Here is a 23152-nt window from a genome sequence, read left to right on the forward strand (position 1 = left end):
TCCAACTCTATGGATCTGGAAATAGAAGTCGATGCTTTAATAGTCGACCAGTCAGATGCCTTTGAAAAAGTTGACCATCATCACCTAATGCTTAAGATAGGCCAATTAGCACTACACACAAATGGAAGAGTAATCTCGTGGGTCAAAAATTTCATTAAAAGTCTAACACAAAGGGTCAAAATAAGAGAATGGGTTCTGAAAAAATGAGGGTAACATTGAGATGCCCAAGAGGTAGTGTACTTTGCCCGCTCTTGTTTTCAATCTACATAAATGATCTCCCGGAAAAAAATTAAATCACAAATAAGACTTTTCGTGGATGACTGCATTATCTACAGGAAATGCAACAATTTCAGAGTATAATATAAAATTTCAGAGTGATTTCAATGTTGTATGCAACAATTTCAGAGTTTGCCTTGACCGGGATACCGGTCAAGGCAAATGATTTTTACACTCTGAAATTGTTGCATTGAAATGCACATTAGCAGATGACTCCGTTCAAAGTTACTGCGGCGGCATTTCCTGCAGTTTCTTTGGAATCTACAGGCAAGTCAAGAATGAGAGTGACCGCGAAGTACTGCAAAGGGATATAAATAAAATGGTGGATTGTGTTGCAAATAATGGGATGGAGAATAAATGTTAGCATATGCAAATCCATCATTTTTAGTAACAAGGTAAATGGAACCAATAGGATAACAAATTCTTTGAAAATGTCATTCATAGAAGTGATAGCTGTAAATACTTAGGTGTTTATATAATTAATGATTTAGGGTGAGGGCTGAAAGTTGAATACACAGTTAAGAAAGCGTACAAAATTCTGCGTTGGGTGAGAAGAAACCTCACAGTGAGCATTAGAGCAACTGAGGAAAAGACACACAAGTCCCTGTTAAGACCAATTTTAGAGTACTCATTACTTAAATGGGACCCACATGAAGAAGGACATATTACAAAACAGGAGAAGGTCCAAAGAAAGGCTGCCAGATATGTACTGGGGAAGGATGGAGATTGTGACTGAATAGGAGGATGGAGATTGTGACTGAAATGTTAAAAAGCTAGACTGGGAACCTTCAATAAGTAGAAGAAAAATAAGCAGGCTTAATGAAATGTTCAGAATTCTGAAGGGAGAGAGTGCTTGGGCAGAACTAAGGAAAGAGGAGGGAAATCCAAATTTTTTGTGATAAATGGTAAAAAATTAAAGGAAACATTCTGGGCACAAAGAAAAAATAAAAAAAAATTCATTTTTTAATAAAACAATTGTTGATTGGAACAGTTTACCTTGAAACTATTTGAGCCTGTTCCTAACAGGGTAAATACTTTCAAGAAAACATGTAAACAATTTTTATAATAATATGATTGATGTGTTGTGTAAAATTGTATGAAAAAGCTGAGTTGTGATTTTTTTCTCTTTGATAGGGAAACTGATGTAAAGATAGGGATTTTTTGTGCTAGATATGCTTACTTCAAGTGTATTGTTATTTTTCTGACTGATTTTATTTATTATCTTTTGTGATATTAATTGGATTTGAGATATTATGTTATTTTTCCAAGCCAAGTTAGATTGCAATGCTTGGGACTTATGTGCCACCTGACATTGTCTATCTGCACATGTGCATTTTAATAATAATAGTAAAAGATATAGTGAACTGTCACATAGCCCTAATACATATGATGTGATTTAAACAAGATGCATTTACCTCTACCTACCCAAGTCCATGAGACCTGATGGGTCTTCCCAGTAGGGAGAGATTTTGAGGGCTACTTCTGACAAAGAAATTTACATTTCACACCTTTTCAATAACCCATGTCGATTCAAGATTGCAAAAACAAAAGCATACCATTAAATAACAACCATCAAATAAGGAATATGTAAATAGAGACTTTTCCATCTAAGCATCATCCTTCATCAAGTGATAAAAAACTAATGCTCATAATCGCTACCAGTAATGTTATTTACAGTGGAATCTTGCATAACGAGTACCTCATAATTGAGTAATTTGCATTATGAGCAAAAATATTTTGACCACTGACCATCAGGCTCATAATCCAAGAACAAAACTCTGTATCCTCCATTTAATTTATTTCTCTGATTCTGCAAGATGATGCAGTCTAAAAAATGTAACCCATTTGCCATGTGAAGGTATTCTGTACTAAGTTCAAATATTAGTATTCCCCTTTCTTCATCCCTCAGTTTAGAATGACAGCATTAACATAGAAACTAATAAAGCAATTACATTTACTTATATTTACATGACTCTATAGTTTCAAAAAATTTTCTTCAAGGTTGTATTAGTCAATTTCAAATTACCCTCTAGAGATGACTATTATTCAGTACTGCACTACCATAGAGCATTATACAAAGTAGTTGGTATATTAGCACCAGAATTGTTTGCCAGGAATAAACAAATCAGCAAGGTCACTGTTTCCTAACTGATATATTTAAATTTTATTCAATGCAGTGTGTCTGCTCTCTGACATTAAGAAATGATCACACTATAATATGATGCTAGCATATTAGGGTTAGGGTAATGATTAACTATATAATCTACAAGTAATCAACAACGGGTAATTTTAACAATCTATGTGAAATTTTATGGACGACTGAATGGAATGAACAAATTGATCAACAAAATGAGGAAAAACTAGTCAATTCACAAAAGGATGCATAGGACACTTCTACATATATAGTAAATTGCAAAAAATGCAGATATAATAAGACTTGAAACTTAATATGATGGATTATCTATCATTTTAAATTACCCAGAAGCCTCTTCCCTTTAATTACCATGGCCAATCAATGCTCTAGTGTAATACATGTCTCAGCTTCAATCTGCATCTTTAATGCTCAAACAACCAATGGCATTTGATAGCACTTAAGCATATGATCACAATGAAATTGATTGCCCAATTTGGGCCAGACAGAGAGCAAGTAGGGGAAATAAAATCACATCAGTAGCTCATCGTTGGAACTTGTACAAATTAAAACTTACTGAGGAAATGTTGGTGTGGTTTGCAAGCATGAGGCCTGATACTCTGTGTGCACTCTGTATATATGGAGATTTACGGGACAAAGCCACTTGGATACTGGCTGGTCCCCATGGTATAAATTGTGCCAATTTACGCTCTCTTATTCTCTGCAAAGATTTGTGCACCTGGGTAGGCTCTATGTCCCCCTGAATAAAATAAAATTCTAATTAGCAAAATGCCATATTCTAGAAAATTCACAACATACAGACTATAGAATGGAACAAAATAAAATGCATTAGATATGTCCCAATAAGAGTCATTTGCTTTCTTAAACAGCCAAAAAATCAAAGCTTCTTGTTAAATTGGCCATAGACAAATTCCTCACACAGAAAATGTGTACCAAACTAAAAACTTAATTATAGGACTACTATGCTCCAGAGATCACAGAATCATAAAAAAGGTACATTATTCATTATTTCCTTACTATCTTAACCAGAGCCTAATTTCACTTAACAAACAATTTATAAATAATTATTAGGTTAAATCACTCCAAATTACAGGATTCCAAGTCAATTTAATTTTAATTTCCTTACACTGATAAAACATTATTACAGAATTATAAATTCTGATTTAGCACAGAACGAAATTGCCTCATGTGAATTAGAAATTTTCTTCATGATAATAATATAGAGCAAATATATACACATAATTAAATGCATATAATTAAATACTTATTATTAAATACATATTTAATATTCAGTGCACCAACCTGAATTATGTTAAGTATAGATATATAACAGTGCTGAATATTTCGATCCTGAGCAGATCTTTCATGTGCAGCTGAGACCATCATATTTTTGGGTTGGAGGAGCCGCCTCATAACATCCAATACAGTTGTGCGACGAACTGAGACAGCCTAATAAATAAAAATAATTAATTTAGGAATTCTTAAAAAAGAGAAAGCTGGAGAAATAAGTGATTTTTAGCAGTGATATCATGGGATAACTGAAAATTTGGATTTCATTAGGAAGACTTGATACTTATTTTGTGATTCTGACAATTGTACACATATCAATAAACTATTTAACATTAAATAATTAATCTTAGCATCATTATCACTATCATAATCATTTTTTTGGCCTCTAAAAAAACCTTAGGACACAAAGTTTTATAAAAATCCTTCAAGCTGTTCTTGTTAACAAATTACATACAGTCATGCATAAGTACAAGGTCTGTTAAAAAAAAATTGCAAATTTTGAATTTTTGTGGGTTACATATATTTGATTTTCAATTTTTTGTGGCACTATGTTGGTACTTATGCCGAAACATTTGGCCATTTTCAATGCTCAGTTGATTGTTGCCAGCTGTTTTGCTTGGACGTGTTTTGGCCAGTCTTCAATTTTTGCCTGTTCCAAAAAATAGATCAAAGAATCTGTGTGAAAAACAAAATTAAGTGCACATACGCATTCTAAATGTTGACTGTGGCTTAAGAGAAGCTACCTTGGACCAACGCAACATTTATCGGCTATATGAAATGTTCTCAGAGGCCCGAGAAGATGTGAGCGATGAAGAGCATGCTGGATGCCCGAGCACGTCAACAACAGGCAAAAAAATTGATGAAGCGATCAATAGTTTCGGCCAATCGTCGAATCACCATTATAGAAGTTGCTGAGGACCTAAACATATCGATTGGCTCATACCATTCAATTTTTACCAATGATTTGGCAATGACATGGGTCGCCGCGAAATTTGTACCAAAATTGCTCAATTTTGACCAACAACAGCAACACATTAACATTGCTAACTCTGTCCTGGACGACCCAAATTTGCTTCAGAGGGTCATAACTGATGACGAATCATGAATTTATAGTCACGACGCGGAAACTCCTAAACTCTCAATCATCCCAATGCTTATCATTCCAATCAGCACGAGCCAAGACCGAAAGAAGCGCGCCAGGTTCGGTCAAATGTGAGTTCTGTTTACAGTTTTCTTCGATTGCAGGGGCGTGGTGCATCATGAGTTCTTGCCACAGGGTAAATAAGGAATATTACCTTCAAGTTATGCGCGATTTGCGCGAAGCAATCTGCCATAACCCCTGGATTTGTGGAAGAACAAAATTTGGCTTTTGCACCATGACAACGCCCTGCTCACACATTGTTACTTGTCAGCGAATTACTGGCCAAAAGCAACACACTAATGATGCCGCAGCCACCCAGATCTGGCCCCCAGTGACTTTTTCTTGTTCCTGAAACTGAGGAGGCCCATGAAAGGACTACGCTACGCTATGATTGACGAGATTAAGACTGCATCGAAAGAGGAGCTGAACAGGATCACAATAAATGATTTTTTGAAGTACTTCGAGGATTGGAAAAAACGTTGGCACAAGTGTATAATATCTAATGGGGATTAATTTGATGGGAATTAATTTGACACAATAGATATACGTGAATAAATAAATAATTTTTGAAAAAACCCACAAAAGTCACAATACTTTTTGAACAGACCTCGTACATAATTACTGCCCTTTTGCACTTACAAGTTTATCTCCAAATGATTTTCCCAAAAAAACCAGCCTAATGAATCTCTTATTCACAATAAACATGAAGATATGAAGTTTTACGTAAAACCCTAAGAGTAATGCATGAGAAAAAGGTTACATTTATACACACAATTATAATTCATACGGCCACTTTGTGACAAATTATAAGATGAATGCAATAATTCAAGAAAAAATTGTATTTAACTCCAGAGGTTTGAATTTAATGCATTGTTTGACATTGCACATATTTATAGGCTAGTTTCTTTCCCTCTAATACCTAGTTTACCAGGAAAACTTGAAACTGAAAAAATCACACAGCTTTGGTAAAGCTGATGAAGCCCAGAGTCACATAGACTTGCATTCACACCCTCCCTATAAGTAGCTGAAAACTATACCTACTGTGATTGAACACCTAACACATATCTACACCACTAAAAATTCTAGTCAATATGACAAAAATTTCCACTTATTTTTTCACATCAAAAGATGATACAGAAAAAAGTAAATCTGATAGATCCATAAATGGTCTTACCTCTTGATCATTTGTAAGAGGAGTGTATCCAGTCATTAGGAAATGAAGACGAGGCGTTGGAATCAATGGTGCTATTAAACCTATTAAGTCATTGTTCATGTATGATGGATACCTATGGAATGAAAAGTACTTTGATGTAGATACTGCAATCCAGTCCTTAAATATCAAGAGGATTTTAAATAAAGTAATTAAGATACAGAGCATAATATATTTACAAGGAAGAACAAAAGACAGTATTGGTAAGAAACCATTCTTCATTAGTAACACTAAATACTGATAGCATTAAACCTTTGATTCTTTCCTATAAAATTGTATCTGAAGATTACAAACACATTAAATAAAAATAAAATAACATTTTAACTTAACCCTCTTAGTGCGGCGGGCCGATATATCGGCTTTTGTATCCCTGGCGGAAAGTGCGGCGGGCCAATATATCGGCTCTTGCGTAGGCTATTGTTTAAATCGCTGTAATTTATTGTTTTTTCCTTAATAATTTATGGTTTTTGTGCTATCGATAGGGTGAGTTCTATACAATTATATAACACATTTTTAAATTTTTATTAGCAATTTTAAATGCTTTTCAAAAAGTATAATTCTTGCTATAATTTTACATTCTGTTTTGTACATGTCGGGAAGCTCAGCCTAATTGTCTGCTCGTTTTTTTTGCTGAGTGGGGTTCCCACTATGAAAAGCCACTGAAAGGCTACTAATCTGTTTTCATCTGTAATCTTTTGAATGTTTTATGGTGTGGTGGTGTATATATAACTGCTTATTCAGACTTTGTTGATACGATGGAAATGAGAGCACATCTTTGTAATCATTTTGGTTTCTCTTGCCGTCCATTCTTTCTAATCATTTGCGCCTTGTGTATTGGATTACATTGTCAGCAGTTCTCTCTGAGTTAGAATTTCGTTTTTTTCTGCCTTTAGATTGTAAGCACATTGCTGCAGTCTCTTCTCTCTTGGCTGAGGAAGTTCAGTATGGTTTTCTCCTTGCGAGAGTGAGATTGAATCAAATGTGATTTCAAGCATTTACATATTTTTTCAATTTTCTGTTCATTTTTGTTGATTGAAATGGCAACTAAAAAGACTTCGAAAGATAAAGTAGATGAAGAATTGGTTAACTACTTGTTATCAATCAGTGACGACGATTACTCGGAGAAAGATGAAGAGAGTGAGAATGATGAAGTGAACTCTGACTCTAGTGACTCCGAAATTGTGATTCAGAGAAAAAAGCCAAGATTTATTGAAGAAAGTGATGATGATAGGAACTATGATGTGACCAATGCAATTCCACCACCAGAGTTCCAAGTTATCTCTGAAGGCGGTGACACTTGGGAGTACTAATGCCTTCAGTTATGCAGAAGTACCGGGTCCCAAGCATGCGCCATCATCTACTGCTGACCCCAGGGCATATTTCAATTTGTTTTTTACCCCCGTGCTATGGAATCTATTTACACAGGAAACCAACAGGTATGCAGCACAGTTCCTAGCCGCCCAAGAAACATTGTCGCAAAGATCAAGAGTTAGGCAGTGGCGGGAAGTGACAGTGACCGAGATGAAAGCATTCCTTGCAATTTTACTAGAAATGGGAATAACAAAGAGGCAAACCATATTTTCTTACTGGGCAAAAAATTCTCGCACCATACCGTCGTTCAGTAAAATGATGACTAGAGATCGTTTTCAATTACTTCTGAGGTTCTTCCATCTCACAGATAGTTCCAAACTTTTCCCACTAGGCAATGAAAAGTATGACCCTTGTGCTAAATTTCAGCCCATTGTTGATCATGCTAATTGCCTATTTCGGCATCATTATACACCCCATGAACACCTTAGCATAGACGAAACATTAGTTGGTACTAAAAGCCATTCAAATAAACATCACCACAAATGGGGCATAAAATTTTGGATGCTCTGCGATTCTGTGGTGAACTACTGTCTGGCCTTCTACTGCTATCGTGGTGCGAAGAATAAAGAAGATAAGAAAGACTTGCAGGAGCATGGACTAAGTTTTGTGGTCGTAAAAAATCTTTTGACTGTAGGTAATTATTTTATGAAAGGGTACCATGTTGTTGTGGACAACTTTTTTTCTAGTGTTGATCTGGCACGTGAGTTGTATAAAAAACAAACGTTTTTGACAGGAACATTGAGAAGGAATAGAAAGAACATTCCCAAAGAATTGAAAGGAAAGTTTAGCGTGGGGGAAAGAAAATATTATAGAAGTGGTGAAATTCTTTTTTTAGGGCAAAGGGAAAAAAAATCCCAAAAAAATCCTGTTCTGCTGCTTTCCACAAAAGCTACAGCGCAAAGCACTCATCTAAGTAAGAAGAGGCATGGTAAAATCAAAGAAATGGTTAGGCCACAAATAATAAATTTATATAATAGTTACATGGGAGGGATTGATACATCTGATATGATGGTGTATTCATACTTGGATGAAAGACGTACCGTAAAGTATTGGAAGAAAGTTGTATTTTGTGTAATTGCTCGCATGGTTCTCAATTCCTATATAATATACAAAGAAAATAATCCCATTAGAAAAATGACAAGACTTCAATATACATCATGTATTATAGAGTCTCTTGAGCAGGAATGGCTCAGAAAGACAGAGAGTGACTCATCTCCTAGTGCACATGGATCAAGAGCTGGACTGCAGCAACTACCGGGGATAAAAGAAAAAAATTGTGTGGTTTGTAGTGGAAAACATGGCCAAAAGAGAAAAAGGTCCCGCACAGTGTGCATAAAGTGCGAAAAAGGTGTGCACAGCATTTGTTTGGTTAACCATAGGTGCTAAATGAACTGCCCGATGAAAAGGAGAAAAGTTCCAATTGGACTCAGTGAGATCAGCCTTTTAAACAAAATCGAACTATGCAGAGGTTGACAAAAAAATTTGCAATTCACTGGTTTTTCTTTATTTATTTATAATTTTTTCTACATGTCTTTTTGATTCTTTCTTATATTTAAATATGGTAGTTTTATTGAAAAATGTTTTTAAAAAAATATTAGTATTGTGTCTAAAAATCGTAATATTATTGCTAAAAAAATATTCTTCAAATTTATAATACTGTAATAACTACATTTATTTTTCAGATGATGTGAATGTATAACATCATTATTAACTACAATATTTTATTTTAAAATAAAAAAACTGCAAATAGATATCTAAACAAATAACTTCATAATGTTTTTTTTCCTAAGGTGATACATTTTCTGAAATTACCCTTCGCACTTCTCACTAGTACCCCCGGAATTCCCGCCGCACTAAGAGGGTTAAGTTCCAACTGCAGGAACACCATGCTTTTCAAAAATTAACTTAATATTAAGTCGCTGAAAGATTACAAAATTATCTCGAATATTCATTGGCAACATACTTTTTATTGCTATAGCAACAGACAATATATACAATTTAACACCTAAATTATGTAATGAAATCTTATGAGATGTGCTATAACTCTGAACATTCATCCCTACAATTTTCCACACAAAATGAAACATCAAATTAATAAAATTGGAAGGGTTTTTGGATTATACTAAATACTAATATGTGAGCATTGACATAACTAAATGTTTTTGGCAGCCTTCATAAATGGCTTCACTCTACAATGGCGGCCATATAACTCATATGAGGGCCACCACAGCTTATTATGCGGCCCACAATCACCAATGTTGGCTTGTTTTTAAGTGCATAATATTGGCAATTTCACATCATTTTGAGATTTCCCAATAAATATCAATCATGTTGTTGTTAAATTGTTGTTTTGGTTAATGTTTATACTTGTAATAACATAATTCAAATGCAAAAATTTCTGCATTTATGATAATTTTCCTTTTGTGGCTAGAAAACTTGGAAAATATCCGTTGCCCAATTAAATAGACAAGGTAGTGTCAGAGCAAAGTAGCAATTTTGTGACACTTATAACAGCTTTTTATAATCATTCGTTTAAATATTGAGTGAATTATTTTTGGAATAGGTCCTTAATGTGGACAGAATTTCAACGTGCTCTAGTAACACATATAGAGAGAGTGCATGAATTTCCTTCGATATTTCATTCATTAACGTTCTTACGGTTGCATAAAGACAGCAGTGCATGCACAGCTGACCATGCGTTACCCCTACAGGACGATGGCGACACTCAAGCATTTTACATAGCCAACATCATTTGAATAGCTCAATGTGCAGGCCCAGCCTCTCTTTTCAAAAAGTGGGATCTTTTTTACTTTTTAGCTACAATTAAAAAAACCCATCTAGGTCTAAATCATTTAACGGTAGTCATAATAACGGTTTAACAATTTTTCATAAGCAATTTATTAGCTTAATGAAGCTCTCTCGGGTCTTCCACCGGGTCAGGGGTTCCATGTTGGCCAACGTTTCGATGCCCGACTTGTGCATCGTCTTCAGGGATGATCATCCCTGAAGACGATGCATGAGTCGCGCATTGAAACGTCGGCCAACATGGAACCCCTGACCCGGTGGAAGACCCGAGAGAACTTCATCAAGCAGATATGCCGGGAAAGCACCAAATCTTAATTTATTAGCTATGACATATTTCTACATGTCATGGCATCATCAGATTCAAGACAAAAAACTACATGCCTTATATGATCTCACAGAGGAATGAAGAAAGGAGAGGGGTTGTTCAGTACGTGACTATATGAGAAATAGGTTGTAGGCAAATAGACAAGGGATTTAACCTCCTGCAAGTAAAAGCAAAGACCCCTGAAACCTTACAAGGGTAATATTATAAAGACAACAGATGAGGTAACCTTGCCATTTACAAGCAATCTTTAGCTGATATTTTGACAACCGAGACAGAGCATTTTCACTCATCTCTTAGCTGGTGAAACCTCACCCTGGGGAGAACATATAGGGATGAACCAAGTCATTCGATCAAGTAAGAGGAGGGCTGTGAAGAACAGAGATTAACTTAGGCATGCATTGGTGGCATCACAAATTGTGGTATTTCTAACATAAAATGTTTCAAAAACAGATTTCTTCAGAACATTCACCACATTTCCCAAGTCTTACAGAAGAGCACAATTCCATAGTTTCTCAGGTTGGCAGGCACTTAAACCTGACACTACTTTGCTCTGCACAGCTGCTATTAGTAGGAGCTATGTTAGCTATGCATGGGTTTCAGCCATTGAAAAAAGGGTCCTGGGTTGAAATCCTAGGTATTCGTTTACATCACCACAAGAATCTGGTTACAAGAACACAGTGGGAAACCAAATGGTAACAAGAGGAATGAAACTGGATCCCCTATTGTGAATGTGTGAATTTCACACACTTGAGGCTTAGTTTGGGAAGAGCCACATATTTATCTATCCAAAAAAAACCTTAGGGTTTACTGCTGTGCTTGGAGCTATTATACGTACATACCTATGATAATACGGAGTATTTTAGAAGAGCCCATTATACTTTCTAATTCTCACCATAGAAAGCTTAAGTCGATTGAATCAAAAGCAATTGCTTATTGTCATGAATTAATATCTAGTACATATTACAAGCCCAACATTAGAGGGAGGTAATGAATAGGAGGGAAGTTTACCAGATCCTTCATGTGAAGATAGAAATGACAGAGAATAAATAGTATACGAGTAAAATCAAAAGAGCTATGAAAGGAATGTTCCACCAAGTGACTCACAAATTTCAAGCTCACAAACTATTCACGGAGCAAAAAAACAAAAAGAGAAATGCTTCATATTTGGTTCGTATGAACAACCCTTTAAATGTAAAATATGTAAAGAGGGGAAGTAAAAATCAAATGAAAGTAATCACTTTTACCATGATATGTACTATAACACCATGCTCATTCTACATGATAAATTGGAGTTACATTTAATAACTTTGTATAATAGGGACATACTCAAAATACAGCTTGATATATATTATTTGGCTTGGTTGGCAATGAAATCTACTTCTAAGTTCATAGGTAAGAAAACTCAAGGCAAGTCAATATTATACACATGGGATACACAATGCCAGCCAACAGTGGTAAACTATTATGTAGCAAAATGACCATAGCTGTCGACGCACCCTACAAACCCCTAAAACTACTACTACTATTATGTAGCTAATGTATATTCATATGACTTTTAGGTAAACTCCTAAGTTTTCTGCAGAAATGCCTTCTTTTTGCTGTGATTTAGATAAAAATTTGTCATTGCAGACCTATCTTGGAGAATCTAGTAACAATTAGGAGAGGAAAATGCAACGCATAAGAAAGAGGTGGGAAAAGTATATAAGATGGACAGTATTGGGACTTATATAAACACAGCCATAGGAATATCTTACACAATGAGGACATCATAAAAGACAGAAAGCCAAATTGCACAGTGCATTTCTCCATCTTCCAGCAATGATTTGCAATAAAAATTTTTTACTTCAGATTCACCGATATTTTTTACGCAAATGAAGCTGTAAAATTCTTGGAAAAGTTTATATAATCAAATAACCATGACAATCATGATTTTCACCGTTTCCTAAAATACACGTTAGGGACATGTATGGAACACATCACACTGATGGCAAATATTGCAGACAAATACAAGTTATTGGAATGTTCATCTATGTTATCCACAGTCACAAATGAAAAAAAGTAAATAGGTGTGGTAACAGCGTAAAAAAAGAATAAATATATTTATCTACAGAGGCAATGACAATATTACTAACAAATGACAAGGAGATTTAAGAACAAAGAATGAAAGCATATAAATTCTTTTTCAAAGGTTCACTTTGAATATCTACTCTCAAATTGACTTAATAGTGAAAGCAAATTGAAGTGATTTCATTTCAGCTGGATATTTTGATTTCAGCTTTAATATTATCAATTGTTAACTCAAGATTTTAAATACAATATTCAGAGTGAGCATGAAGAAAAAACATTTCAAATTGATAAGAGGAAAAACAATTTTTCCACTACATTGAGGAGTGGAACTCTCAATACCAGCCTGAATTTATATGAAGAACTGAGAGCTGAAATAAGCATGAAATAAAATTTTTAAATACAAACTGAAATAAATGATTAATTTACTTTTACCTTATCATGCTTATGCTAGACTTGAGAAGGACAGATATTAACTTTATATTAAATGTGCCATCAATCTGAGAAATTCATGGTGTTTGGTAAAATATCCTCAGTTTTTCACACTCAATGACATACTATGATTTTTTTCAGGTATTTAAGGAGAGCAGCCACAATGGACCATGAGAAATGCAGTACTTTAAGGAAAAAGGCAGCATGTGCATTAGCACCTCAGTAATTTCATAGGATATGTATGTGCGTAACCCTGCCTTAAACCTCTTCCTAACACTGCCCATCAGGACTCTCCATTCCCCACTTGTACCTGAATAGTCTGAGACAAGTACAGGTTGTGGATTAGCCTCCTGCCCCTCCAATCTATTCCTATTTTATGCAATATACTCATTAGTTTTCCCCAATTCACTCTATCAAATGCCTTTTCAAAATCCACGAAACAGGTAAATATGTCCTGATTGTATTCTATATTCCTCTCAATTAGTGATCTCATTACTGCAATAGCATCCCATGTGCCATTGCAGTGCTGATCATCCCCTAAGTAATCATTTTCCCCACTCTATCATTTTGTTGATCATCCTGAGAACAACTTTAGCTGAGTGGGAAATCAGACTTATTGTTCTGTAGTCCCCACATACTGTCGCCTTTACATTTTTTGGGCTAGGAACTAAGGCAGGGTAGCCCACTATCACCGGTACTGTTCAACATACATGTGGAGGAAATGATTAAAGAGGCATGGGAAGAACTGGAGGAAGGAACGAAAGCAGGAGGGGAATTCATAAAATCAGTTAGGTTTGGTGATGACCAAGCTCTAGTTTGTCAGTCAGCCAAGGGGTTACAAGCATTGCTGAGTGAATTGGAGAATCAGTGCAATAGATATGGGATGAGAATCAATATTAATAAAATGAAGGTTATGCGATTTTCTAGAAAGAAAATGGCTACTCTAAACATTAAAAGAGGAGGGCAAAAACTAGAGCAGGTAGAACAGTTTATGAATCTTGGAAGTGTTTTGGATCAACATGGTCAAAGCAGTAGGGGCGTAAGGAGGAGAATTGCCCCAGGAAAGGAGGCTTTCACAAGAAGGGGGGAGTTGATGACAGGGATGTTGATTAAGGATGTTAAGAAAAGCCTTGTAAAAACTTTGATATAAAGCATAGTTATGTACGGCGCGGAAACCTGGTCACTGAAGCAGGAGGATAGACACAGATTGGAGGCTTTTGAAATGTGGGGGTGGAGAAGGATGGAGAAGGTGAAGTGCACTGATAGGAAAACAAATGAGATAGTACTAGGCATGGTGGGCAAGGAGAGAAGTTTGCTGGGAGAAATCCGAATGAGGTAGGAAAAATTGGATGAAGGGTATATTGATCGGCAGTGGGATGCTGAAAACTGTAATAGAGGGGAGAATATTGAGCAAACGAGGAAAGGGCAGGAACAGGATAGGGATGTTGAATGGGATGCAGGAAGGAAGTACTCGGAGATGAAGAGGCATTTGATGTGGCATAGGTTGCTGGATAGTGCTTTGTTAGGAGCCAAAAAATATTTATTTGGTAGTTGTGTCCATCCAAAACCTACCTAAACCAGTACATTACTTAAAAAATAAATGTGGGTGTGTAACTGTAGTTTTTAGGGACTGTATAATAATTTTGTCAGGTCAATCACTAACAAAATATTTGCAGAATTAATTTACATTATGATACAAAAGATGGTAAGAAAATTACTTAAATGTAAAATAAAAAACGAATTCTAATTGACAACAATCTTTCACAGACACAATGTTTCATTTTTAAACATGGGGGTTATTTATAGCCATGTAGTCCAGATTATTTGCACTTTGAAACATTTTACTTACCCCATCGGCTTTCTTGAATTATTATTCATCAAGTTAAAAAAATATACAATGCAATCCCATAATGACACCACCTTTACAGCAAATGATACATATTTTTCATATCTTATTTCTAGAAAAAACTTAAATCAATTAAGATTGTAGCAATAGTACCATTAATTTTCAATGAGCACTAGAATACAGGTATATCTTCAACAATAAATATACATCGAAAAAATCACAAAAATTAATGGAATTCATCAAGAAAACCTTGCCTCATATTTTATGAATGCAATTATATTTGTCCTGGAAAATTATTCAATTAAATAACATTCATTTTTGATAGATTGAAAGAATATAATTCAGTTGAGTCCGAGTGATCTTATTTGCATGATAAAACTATCTCAAATAATTACTTCAATGGAGAAACTTTGGATCTTTCATTCAGTGGCCATAATTGAAAAGGTCTGGAATTGTGTATCAGCCCTTTAAGGCAAATTTGCTAAAATATTCCACTTCAGCAAAGATTTTCATCACATATGTACATCCCTTGCTTTCACATACCTTAAAGTAGTCGTGCTCACAGACATTATGGTTGACACAAGGGTATTTATTTGTGTAAATGATGGATTCTGGATGTGCAATCTGTCAGAGGCAATTCGATTCAATGCTGTGTTGTCCAATACAACCACACAATCAGCACTCTGAGTAAGTCTTTTGAGAGTTAGAAGAGAGTTATATGGCTGCACCACAACATCACTGAAATAACAAAAAAGAAACATAATACTCTGCAAATGGATAATGACTTCCAAGTTTCCCAGCAAGTATTTACTTAAAGGCCTGAGATTAAAATATGATTTCTATGTCAGCTTTTGCACAAAGCAAATGATTAAGTGAATCCTAAGATTTAAATTTTTAACTGCAGGCAGAGAAATAACTGATGGACCACAAGTAAAAATAATTTCTGAGTTACTAATCACTTTACATGTACCATCGATATATTTTTTAAAGACTGAGGATTGCATGAATTTACACTTGCCTTAATGATTATCAGGCTTAGGCATTAACTCTTTAAAAATTAATGATAATTTGATTTATTAAAAACGTTAACAAATCATTATTTAATAAGTTTTTCAAAAAAGAAATTTGAACAATGAATTTTAAAAATCAGCACCTTTAAATTTTCAGTTGAGTTAATTTTTAGTTTCTCCACACTTTTGATGCAAATTAAAACATTTAATAAATAAGGTTTGTGCATCCATATTAAAATACTTTGCATTTTATAGAACTAATAAAGGTTTAACCTTTTGACCTGAAAATATGCCCTTAAAATTCTGCTGTCTCTCAGCAGTCAAGGGCATTCCCAAATCCTGTCATAATTTGTATAGCCCTTCTTCACGATGGACAAATCAATAGAGACTAGCAATGAACCACCTTGCTGTCTCAGATAAAGATACACACAGACCTCCTCCTGTTAATCATTAAGGGGTAGTGTCAATCAAGCACAAACTTAATGCCCTACTGCGAATATGCTGAAAGGGTTTCAGATGGGAGCTCAGAAATTTTACAATAACCCTAGAATACACTAGTATAATGATGGGTGAACAATGCTAACATTATTATCTACGTTCACTGGTTGTTTAAATTTTTCAGGTACAGTGATAAGTTCAGAGAAAACAGTTTTCCTTTTCGATTCATTGGAATTATTTCCCCATCCTTCTCTCCTCTGCCCATGTTTGTTAGTCTGGTGCCTTGTGTTAACAGTGCAGCACCCAAGGAATTGATCAAGCTCAGCTCTTGTGCAACTGGAATCAGTGCAACTTAGAGAGAGGGAAGCATCCGCAATCCATAAGGAGACTCCAAATATCTTGTTAAGATAATCACCAAATAACTATGGGACAATTTCAAAGGGTAAAAATCATTCACCATGCTTAAACCCGTTAAGCTACTGAGGCATCCTTTTACACACCGAAATTTTGAGGGCTTTGAAGGAATACGATGTGATAACAAAATACCATACATACAATGTCAAAGGTATCTGTAGTCATATGTATTGCACCACAGTCAGCGAGGTCAAAGCCAACTTTTAAAATTAGGGTGTTCACCTTTCTTGACAAATTCAATGAATGATTTTTACACTTTGCAATTGGTGAAATGTAATGCGGATTAGCAGATGACTATTAACAGTAGCTGTCAAGGCATCTCCCACAGTTTCTCCACATTGGCCAATCACCAAATATTAAATGCAATTTACCTCAGTGGCATAGCACACTTGTAACATTGATCATACTTTTTGCATCACAATGACCAAGCTTTCATGATTTTGAGGACCATGAACAATATTTCTATATATCCAACTTTGATATTCAATAATTGATAGAAAGAAATATATTTCCATTCCTTCCAGTTTTCAGAAACTGTTGTTAAATGTTTATAACTCAAACTAAGGTAGCATGGTGACAAAAAAAATTATGCAAGAGATGCACGACATTGTTTAGAAAAGGGCAGCCAATTGGCTCCCTGTAAGTGGAATATTCCTGTATAAATATTTGAATGAATGTGTGGGCTGCTTGGACTTGTGATGAATTTATGATATCATGGAGTACAACAGCAAACTATTCCATTTGATTCCACTGATTTCACATAATATTTAATGCCTATTCCAAAAATTTGATTAATCAGAAGGGTATGTTTTCAAAGCATGTGCGTATTTACATTAATATAATGGATTGTATCATTATTATGGTAAAAACAAAAACACAAAATGGAGAATAATTGTACACAATACCAAAATAAACACAAAAAGATAATGAATATGCATGTGTACCGGATAAATTGACTGGAAAGTTTGAAGGATAGCAAGTAGCAGTTTTTCTAATAAAACTGATTACACGGGTGCACTTAAAACCATGAATTGATAAAATGCGAAAAAAATCAATATGTTATGATTGACAAAGACATGCTGTTATTGGCCAATTGTTTATCTGCGACTGGTACAAACTAAAATTAGGTTAGTATAAATTACGAAACAAACCTAATTTCATCTTGGTTTGGGAATACGCTATAGGTTTCAATTAATTTTTTTGGGAAGTGATCGGTAAGCCTCTCCAGCAAATATGACCCCATTCCGGATCCAGTTCCTCCAGCAATGGAATGACACAAGACAAATCCCTGAATAAAAAAGTGTATTTTTAATTCCAATATGATGATACATACATTTTTATTTGCCTTTTGATAAACGTGGAATTGACAATACTAGATATTACAAACCTCCAGGCTGTCACTGCCATCGGCTTCTCTATCAATGATATCAAATATTTCTTCGCTTAACTTCCCGCCTTGGCTGAATCCAGAGGCCCAATTATTGCCAGCTCCGCCACCAGACTTTGATATATATATATTTTCTGGGTTGTAAAGCTGTAAATACAAATTAAAACAGTAAATAATAGGCAATGCAGAGTTAAAAACTTAAGCATCGAACTGGGAAAGTAAATACCTTTGCATATTGGGAGTTCATAATTGAATGGATAACTCGAGGCTCCAGATCAAGTAAAACCGCTCTTGGTATATAGTGCTCATCATCGGCCTAAATTCAAAAAGGTATTATCATTTCTACTCATAAATATTGCAATGGTGAACTTCTTCGCTACATTAACAATATCTAACCTGGTAAAAAAATACATCTTTTCGATCTGTTCCTTCAGTAGCAAAGCTTTCCAATATTCCTTCAGGATTTATTCCATGTTCTGCACACAACTTTTTCCAAAACTCAAATCCAACTGCAGAGGAAACGCATTCATAATTAATTAAAATATTTTAAGTTATTTCCTAGTCACAAAAATTTGAAACTTACTTTGGTTCCCACACTGTCCAAGCTGCAGTGTAATCATTTCATTCGGCATCTTGATGATTGAATGACTAATTCACCATTAAACATAAAATAACCACATAACATCAAATCCCTCCAAACTTTAGGCGCTATTCTATTTGATTCTATTAACGTTCATCGTGCTAATCAGTTTGTTCATGTTGACTGATGGTGGCGTTGGTGACAACCTTCTGTCCGAATACGCGGGATATTTCATACATTGACGGCTGAAATCAGAATACAAGCCACTACGGAGAATATATTTCATGATTATTATATTTTACGCAAATTCAATATTGGGAAGCATGTTAATTTTCAATTTGCGAATAGTTCACTATCTCGCCCATAGCGAATTACGAAAATAACGTCTTCACTGTTTTTGTCACTTCGTTTTAGTAACTTGTGCTCTCTATTGAAAAAAACTGAAATAATTAAACATTTTTGAGCCACACCACGAATTCAACAGTTAGATTAGACCTTAATTTAATACCGAAATGATGTTAATTAAAATTAAACTTAGGTTTCGATGTAGAGGGGAAAACGAAACGGAAAAAAGCAGGATTATATATTTAGCGCCAATATTGACATATTGAACGAAATAACTAGTTAGACTGGTGGGTAATAATAATAATCTTTATTTATCGAAGAGCAGCATTTGCCAATATAGGTGTCGACAAAAGAAAAACATAAATGCATACATTCATTGCAGTATATACGCATTACTTGCATAACTCAAAGTGAATAGATACACGTATTATATTTTCACTCATGAGAAGTTCAGCTCAAAATATTCACTTAAAGAGTACTAGGAGTTTGAAATCAACCAATTATCAAGTACATTTTGAACCTATTACAGCCAGTCAGTCTTGGAGTGTGTGGGAATTTGTTATAAAACTTTAAGATAAGGTTATCCGACTGGTTGACGGTCTTGGACAATCTGCATTCGGAAATGCCTAACATATTCCTTGACGTGTATTATGGCTGCGTATATTGCCTCTTAATGCATAGTGATTTACATTATCTTTTACATGAATTAAGCACTGGTATATGTGAGACCATCATCACTCTTAACCTAACAAATAGTGGATGACAGTGATCATGACGGCCAGGGCTGGTTATAATCCTAACTGCCTTCTTTTGCAACATAAGCAGAACTTTTGTGTCACTTGTATGTCCCCAAAGCTTTAGGCCATAACTTAGGTGACTTCAGAAAAAGGCAAGTCTTAAATGCTCCTCAGGAACACAGCTCTTTTAAGTCTCCTGATTAGGAAGAGATCCATGGAAAGTTTTTTGGATATTGCAGTTACCTGAATTTTCCAGGACAGATTAGTCAATAAAAAACCCTAGGAGCTTGGCAGACCTTTGAGCTTTACCAGCACTACTAAGGTTACATATAAGATATTGTTTTTTAACAATTTAAATAGTTAATTAGCTAAAAACCAGTCATTAGCTCGTCTTTCAGTTCATGTGCCGGTTCAGGATTTTTACAATTATTTATAAAAGTAGTGTCATCAGGATACACTCAGCATGTATGTTACTTGGTAAGTCGTTGATCATCAGTAGAAATTATGGAGGACCAAATAATAGACCCTTGGGGCTCACTATTGTTAACTCTAAGAAATGTTGACTTACAGCCATTTACTGCTACCATTTGTTTGTGATTTGTTAAATGTGAGGTCAAGAATTGTAGTTACGAGCCCTGGATGCTATAATACTGCAGCTTTTGAATGAGGATTTGGCAGTCTACACAGTCAATGCCAAGGAGAGGTCAAACAATGAGCGAGATTAGCACAGCCTATCTTCAAAAGCACAGTATTGTTTTAAGACATATTCACCAGCTTGCTCTGTAGACTTTCAAGGTCTAAAGCCAAATTTTGAACTGAATTAGTTTTCTTTCGAGATCCTTAAGTATTTGGGCACTACCAATAACTTTGCCAATCACAGGAATGATGGAATTGGAGTCAGTAATTTTTTGGGTCATTTTTATCACCCCACTTATAAATTGTTATTACTTTAAGAGTATTTAAGGGCATCAGGAAAGTGTTCAGTCCAGAAACAGGAATTGATGACTACAGACAGGGGTAAGGAAATTTGATGAACAATGGTCTTTATAATATCCTTAGAGAGACCTGATTCCAGCAAATAGTTTCAGGAGGAGATCTATTGAGGCAACCTTTAATATCTAGATTGAAATTGCAGATTTTATAAAGAATATTTCCCAAGGAACTCATGAAGAAGTTATTTAGTTCAGAGGTATTTATTGCAGTATCTTTTGTTACATTAGTTGAAGGTCCTATTTTCCTTAAGATTGACCAGGCAGCTTTACATTTATTTTGGGAGCTGTCAAAAGTTACTTCATCGGCATTGGTGTTCATGTTTGTATTGCATAGTGTGCGTTTAGTCATGATGCTGACCAGGCATCGTAGAATAAAATTAAGTTTCATACTGTTCAGTCTTAACTGGAAATAATGTTCAATGTTGAAAAAACTCACCAAATGCATGCATTTAGGTTTATTGTCATAAAGATGAATAAAATGTCAGATTACACACAATTGGTTGTGGTATGATTGCATAGATAATTCTGAGTAAGAATAAATCAAACACACGTGTTAAACTACCTTAGAAAAAATGGTGAAAGTACGGAAGTGAGATTTATTATTTGTTATGAAACACCATCATGACTTCTAATTCATTCTACCACCAATGCATGGCATATCTTGCTCAGAAGTACTCCGATCTGATGTAAAGCTATATCCATGCATAGATATTTCTATTGAAACATAAGACTTCAAGGGAGCTGTCAATTACCTTACTACATTCTGCAGGAATGAAGACAACAACCAGTTTTTATCCTCATAAGCCAGCATGGTGTCAAAAACACACTTGTTGCCTTGATTTCATGGTGAATATGACAGATATGAGATCAAGAACTTGCTGAGACCATAGAAAATCAGCATGACCAAAAAATGTACGGACTTTGGATAATTCTTTTGAGTCCTGATGACTCCTGGAAATGGAGGTCACTACTATGGAAAGCATTGATTACGACATAAAGTAATCAGAAGTAGATCCCATTATGGAACACATTGAATCTCTGATAAGTAGACATCCCCACTCAATACTTTAACAACTGGGCAGTAACAATAACCTCAAGTCTACTGACACTTTCAGGAATCCTAGTCTGGTCTATTGCATGCTAAATAAGACCTTTAAAATTTAATGTTTAGAAAACCTTAATACTCAAGCTTACAGTAAGAAAAACCTTTTGTAATTGCAAACAGAGAATTAACATAATTAATGCTATGGAAGCAATACTAAAATTTAAACAGTCATTATACTAAAATATTGATCCAGGGAGTTAAGTTTTAAAAATTTTACATATACAGAATTGAATGGACCAGAAAATACTGCTTTTTTGATAATAGCTGTTTCCTACTTATGCAACAAGCAACCTGAAGCCAATAAATTGCCGCCTTGTTAGCCATTCAAAGTTTTGGATGATTTTTCTCTATATTGTTGGTATGTATGATTTAGAAGTGATGTTAGAAACCTCTCTGCCTGATAAAAAATACCAAGAGATGGGCAAATTATCAATAGATAACATCCACATATTCCCACATGAAAATGAGCAATTCATCATTGATTTTCGGGTGGAATACATGTGCAACTTATATCTGCATAGTAACCCACCTCAAGGGCATGTGGTTGGGGGTTGTTAGGTCACCACGCATAACAGAGAATAAAACCACATGCAAAACCCACATATTCATACCAATCTACTCCCACAAAGCTTTGCAAAAACTTTTGTAACTAATACTTATGCAAATGTATATATGCTATTAACTAACTAACACATGCTCCAACAAATATAATATACCACATGTCTATTCAATGTTTAATCTTGTCCTGACTTGCAAATAAAATATCTTCCATATTTCTATAGCGACTTTGGTTTCTTACCATTAAGATTCCTGATTTTATGGGGAAAGAATGAGTATTTGTATCCAACCCCACTGGAATTTATTTCCCATCTTATCTTTGTGGTCTGATCCACCTAAATAGTGTGGGGCCATAATAATTCCTTTAGTGTCATTTTTAGACTCGTTTGTTCTAAGTCTTTCTAAAATCCTCAGTCTCTCTTGTTCTCTTCTTATCTCAAGTGACTCCAAGCCTAATTCCCCTAAAAGGTCTGTCACACTCGTCTTCTTATTATAACAATTCTTCACGAATCTGGAAGATTTTCTTTGGACTTGATCTAATTCTTTTTGCCAAATTTTCTCCCAAGAATCCTAAATACTTGCAGCATATCCCAAATGAGGCCTAACTAGAGAGAAATAACACTTCTCTTTTACTTCCTCATTATACAGGGTGAAGCAACATAACTTCCTTTTTT

At 35.0% G+C, this 23152-nt stretch overlaps 1 protein-coding gene across 1 annotated transcript in view; it reads right to left on the minus strand.

The window, feature by feature from the left end:
* The window catches only part of LOC139700053 (tubulin gamma-2 chain), a 35412-nt gene extending 16537 nt beyond the window's left edge, over positions 1–18875 (minus strand). Inside the window, exons 1-9 of the mRNA XM_071598523.1 lie at positions 18745–18875; positions 18558–18670; positions 18388–18477; positions 18162–18308; positions 17926–18062; positions 15456–15650; positions 6034–6145; positions 3731–3877; positions 2985–3167 (exon numbers count right to left, since the gene is read on the minus strand). Coding sequence (XP_071454624.1) covers positions 2985–3167; positions 3731–3877; positions 6034–6145; positions 15456–15650; positions 17926–18062; positions 18162–18308; positions 18388–18477; positions 18558–18670; positions 18745–18793 — 1173 coding nt within the window. The 5' untranslated portion in view covers positions 18794–18875. The remainder of the gene's footprint in view (positions 1–2984; positions 3168–3730; positions 3878–6033; positions 6146–15455; positions 15651–17925; positions 18063–18161; positions 18309–18387; positions 18478–18557; positions 18671–18744) is intronic.
* Between the last annotated feature and the right edge of the window lie 4277 nt (positions 18876–23152).

Source organism: Hetaerina americana, unplaced genomic scaffold (assembly GCF_022747635.1).
Source record: "Hetaerina americana unplaced genomic scaffold, ioHetAmer1.1.p SCAF_10, whole genome shotgun sequence".
Taxonomy (NCBI): domain Eukaryota; kingdom Metazoa; phylum Arthropoda; class Insecta; order Odonata; family Calopterygidae; genus Hetaerina; species Hetaerina americana.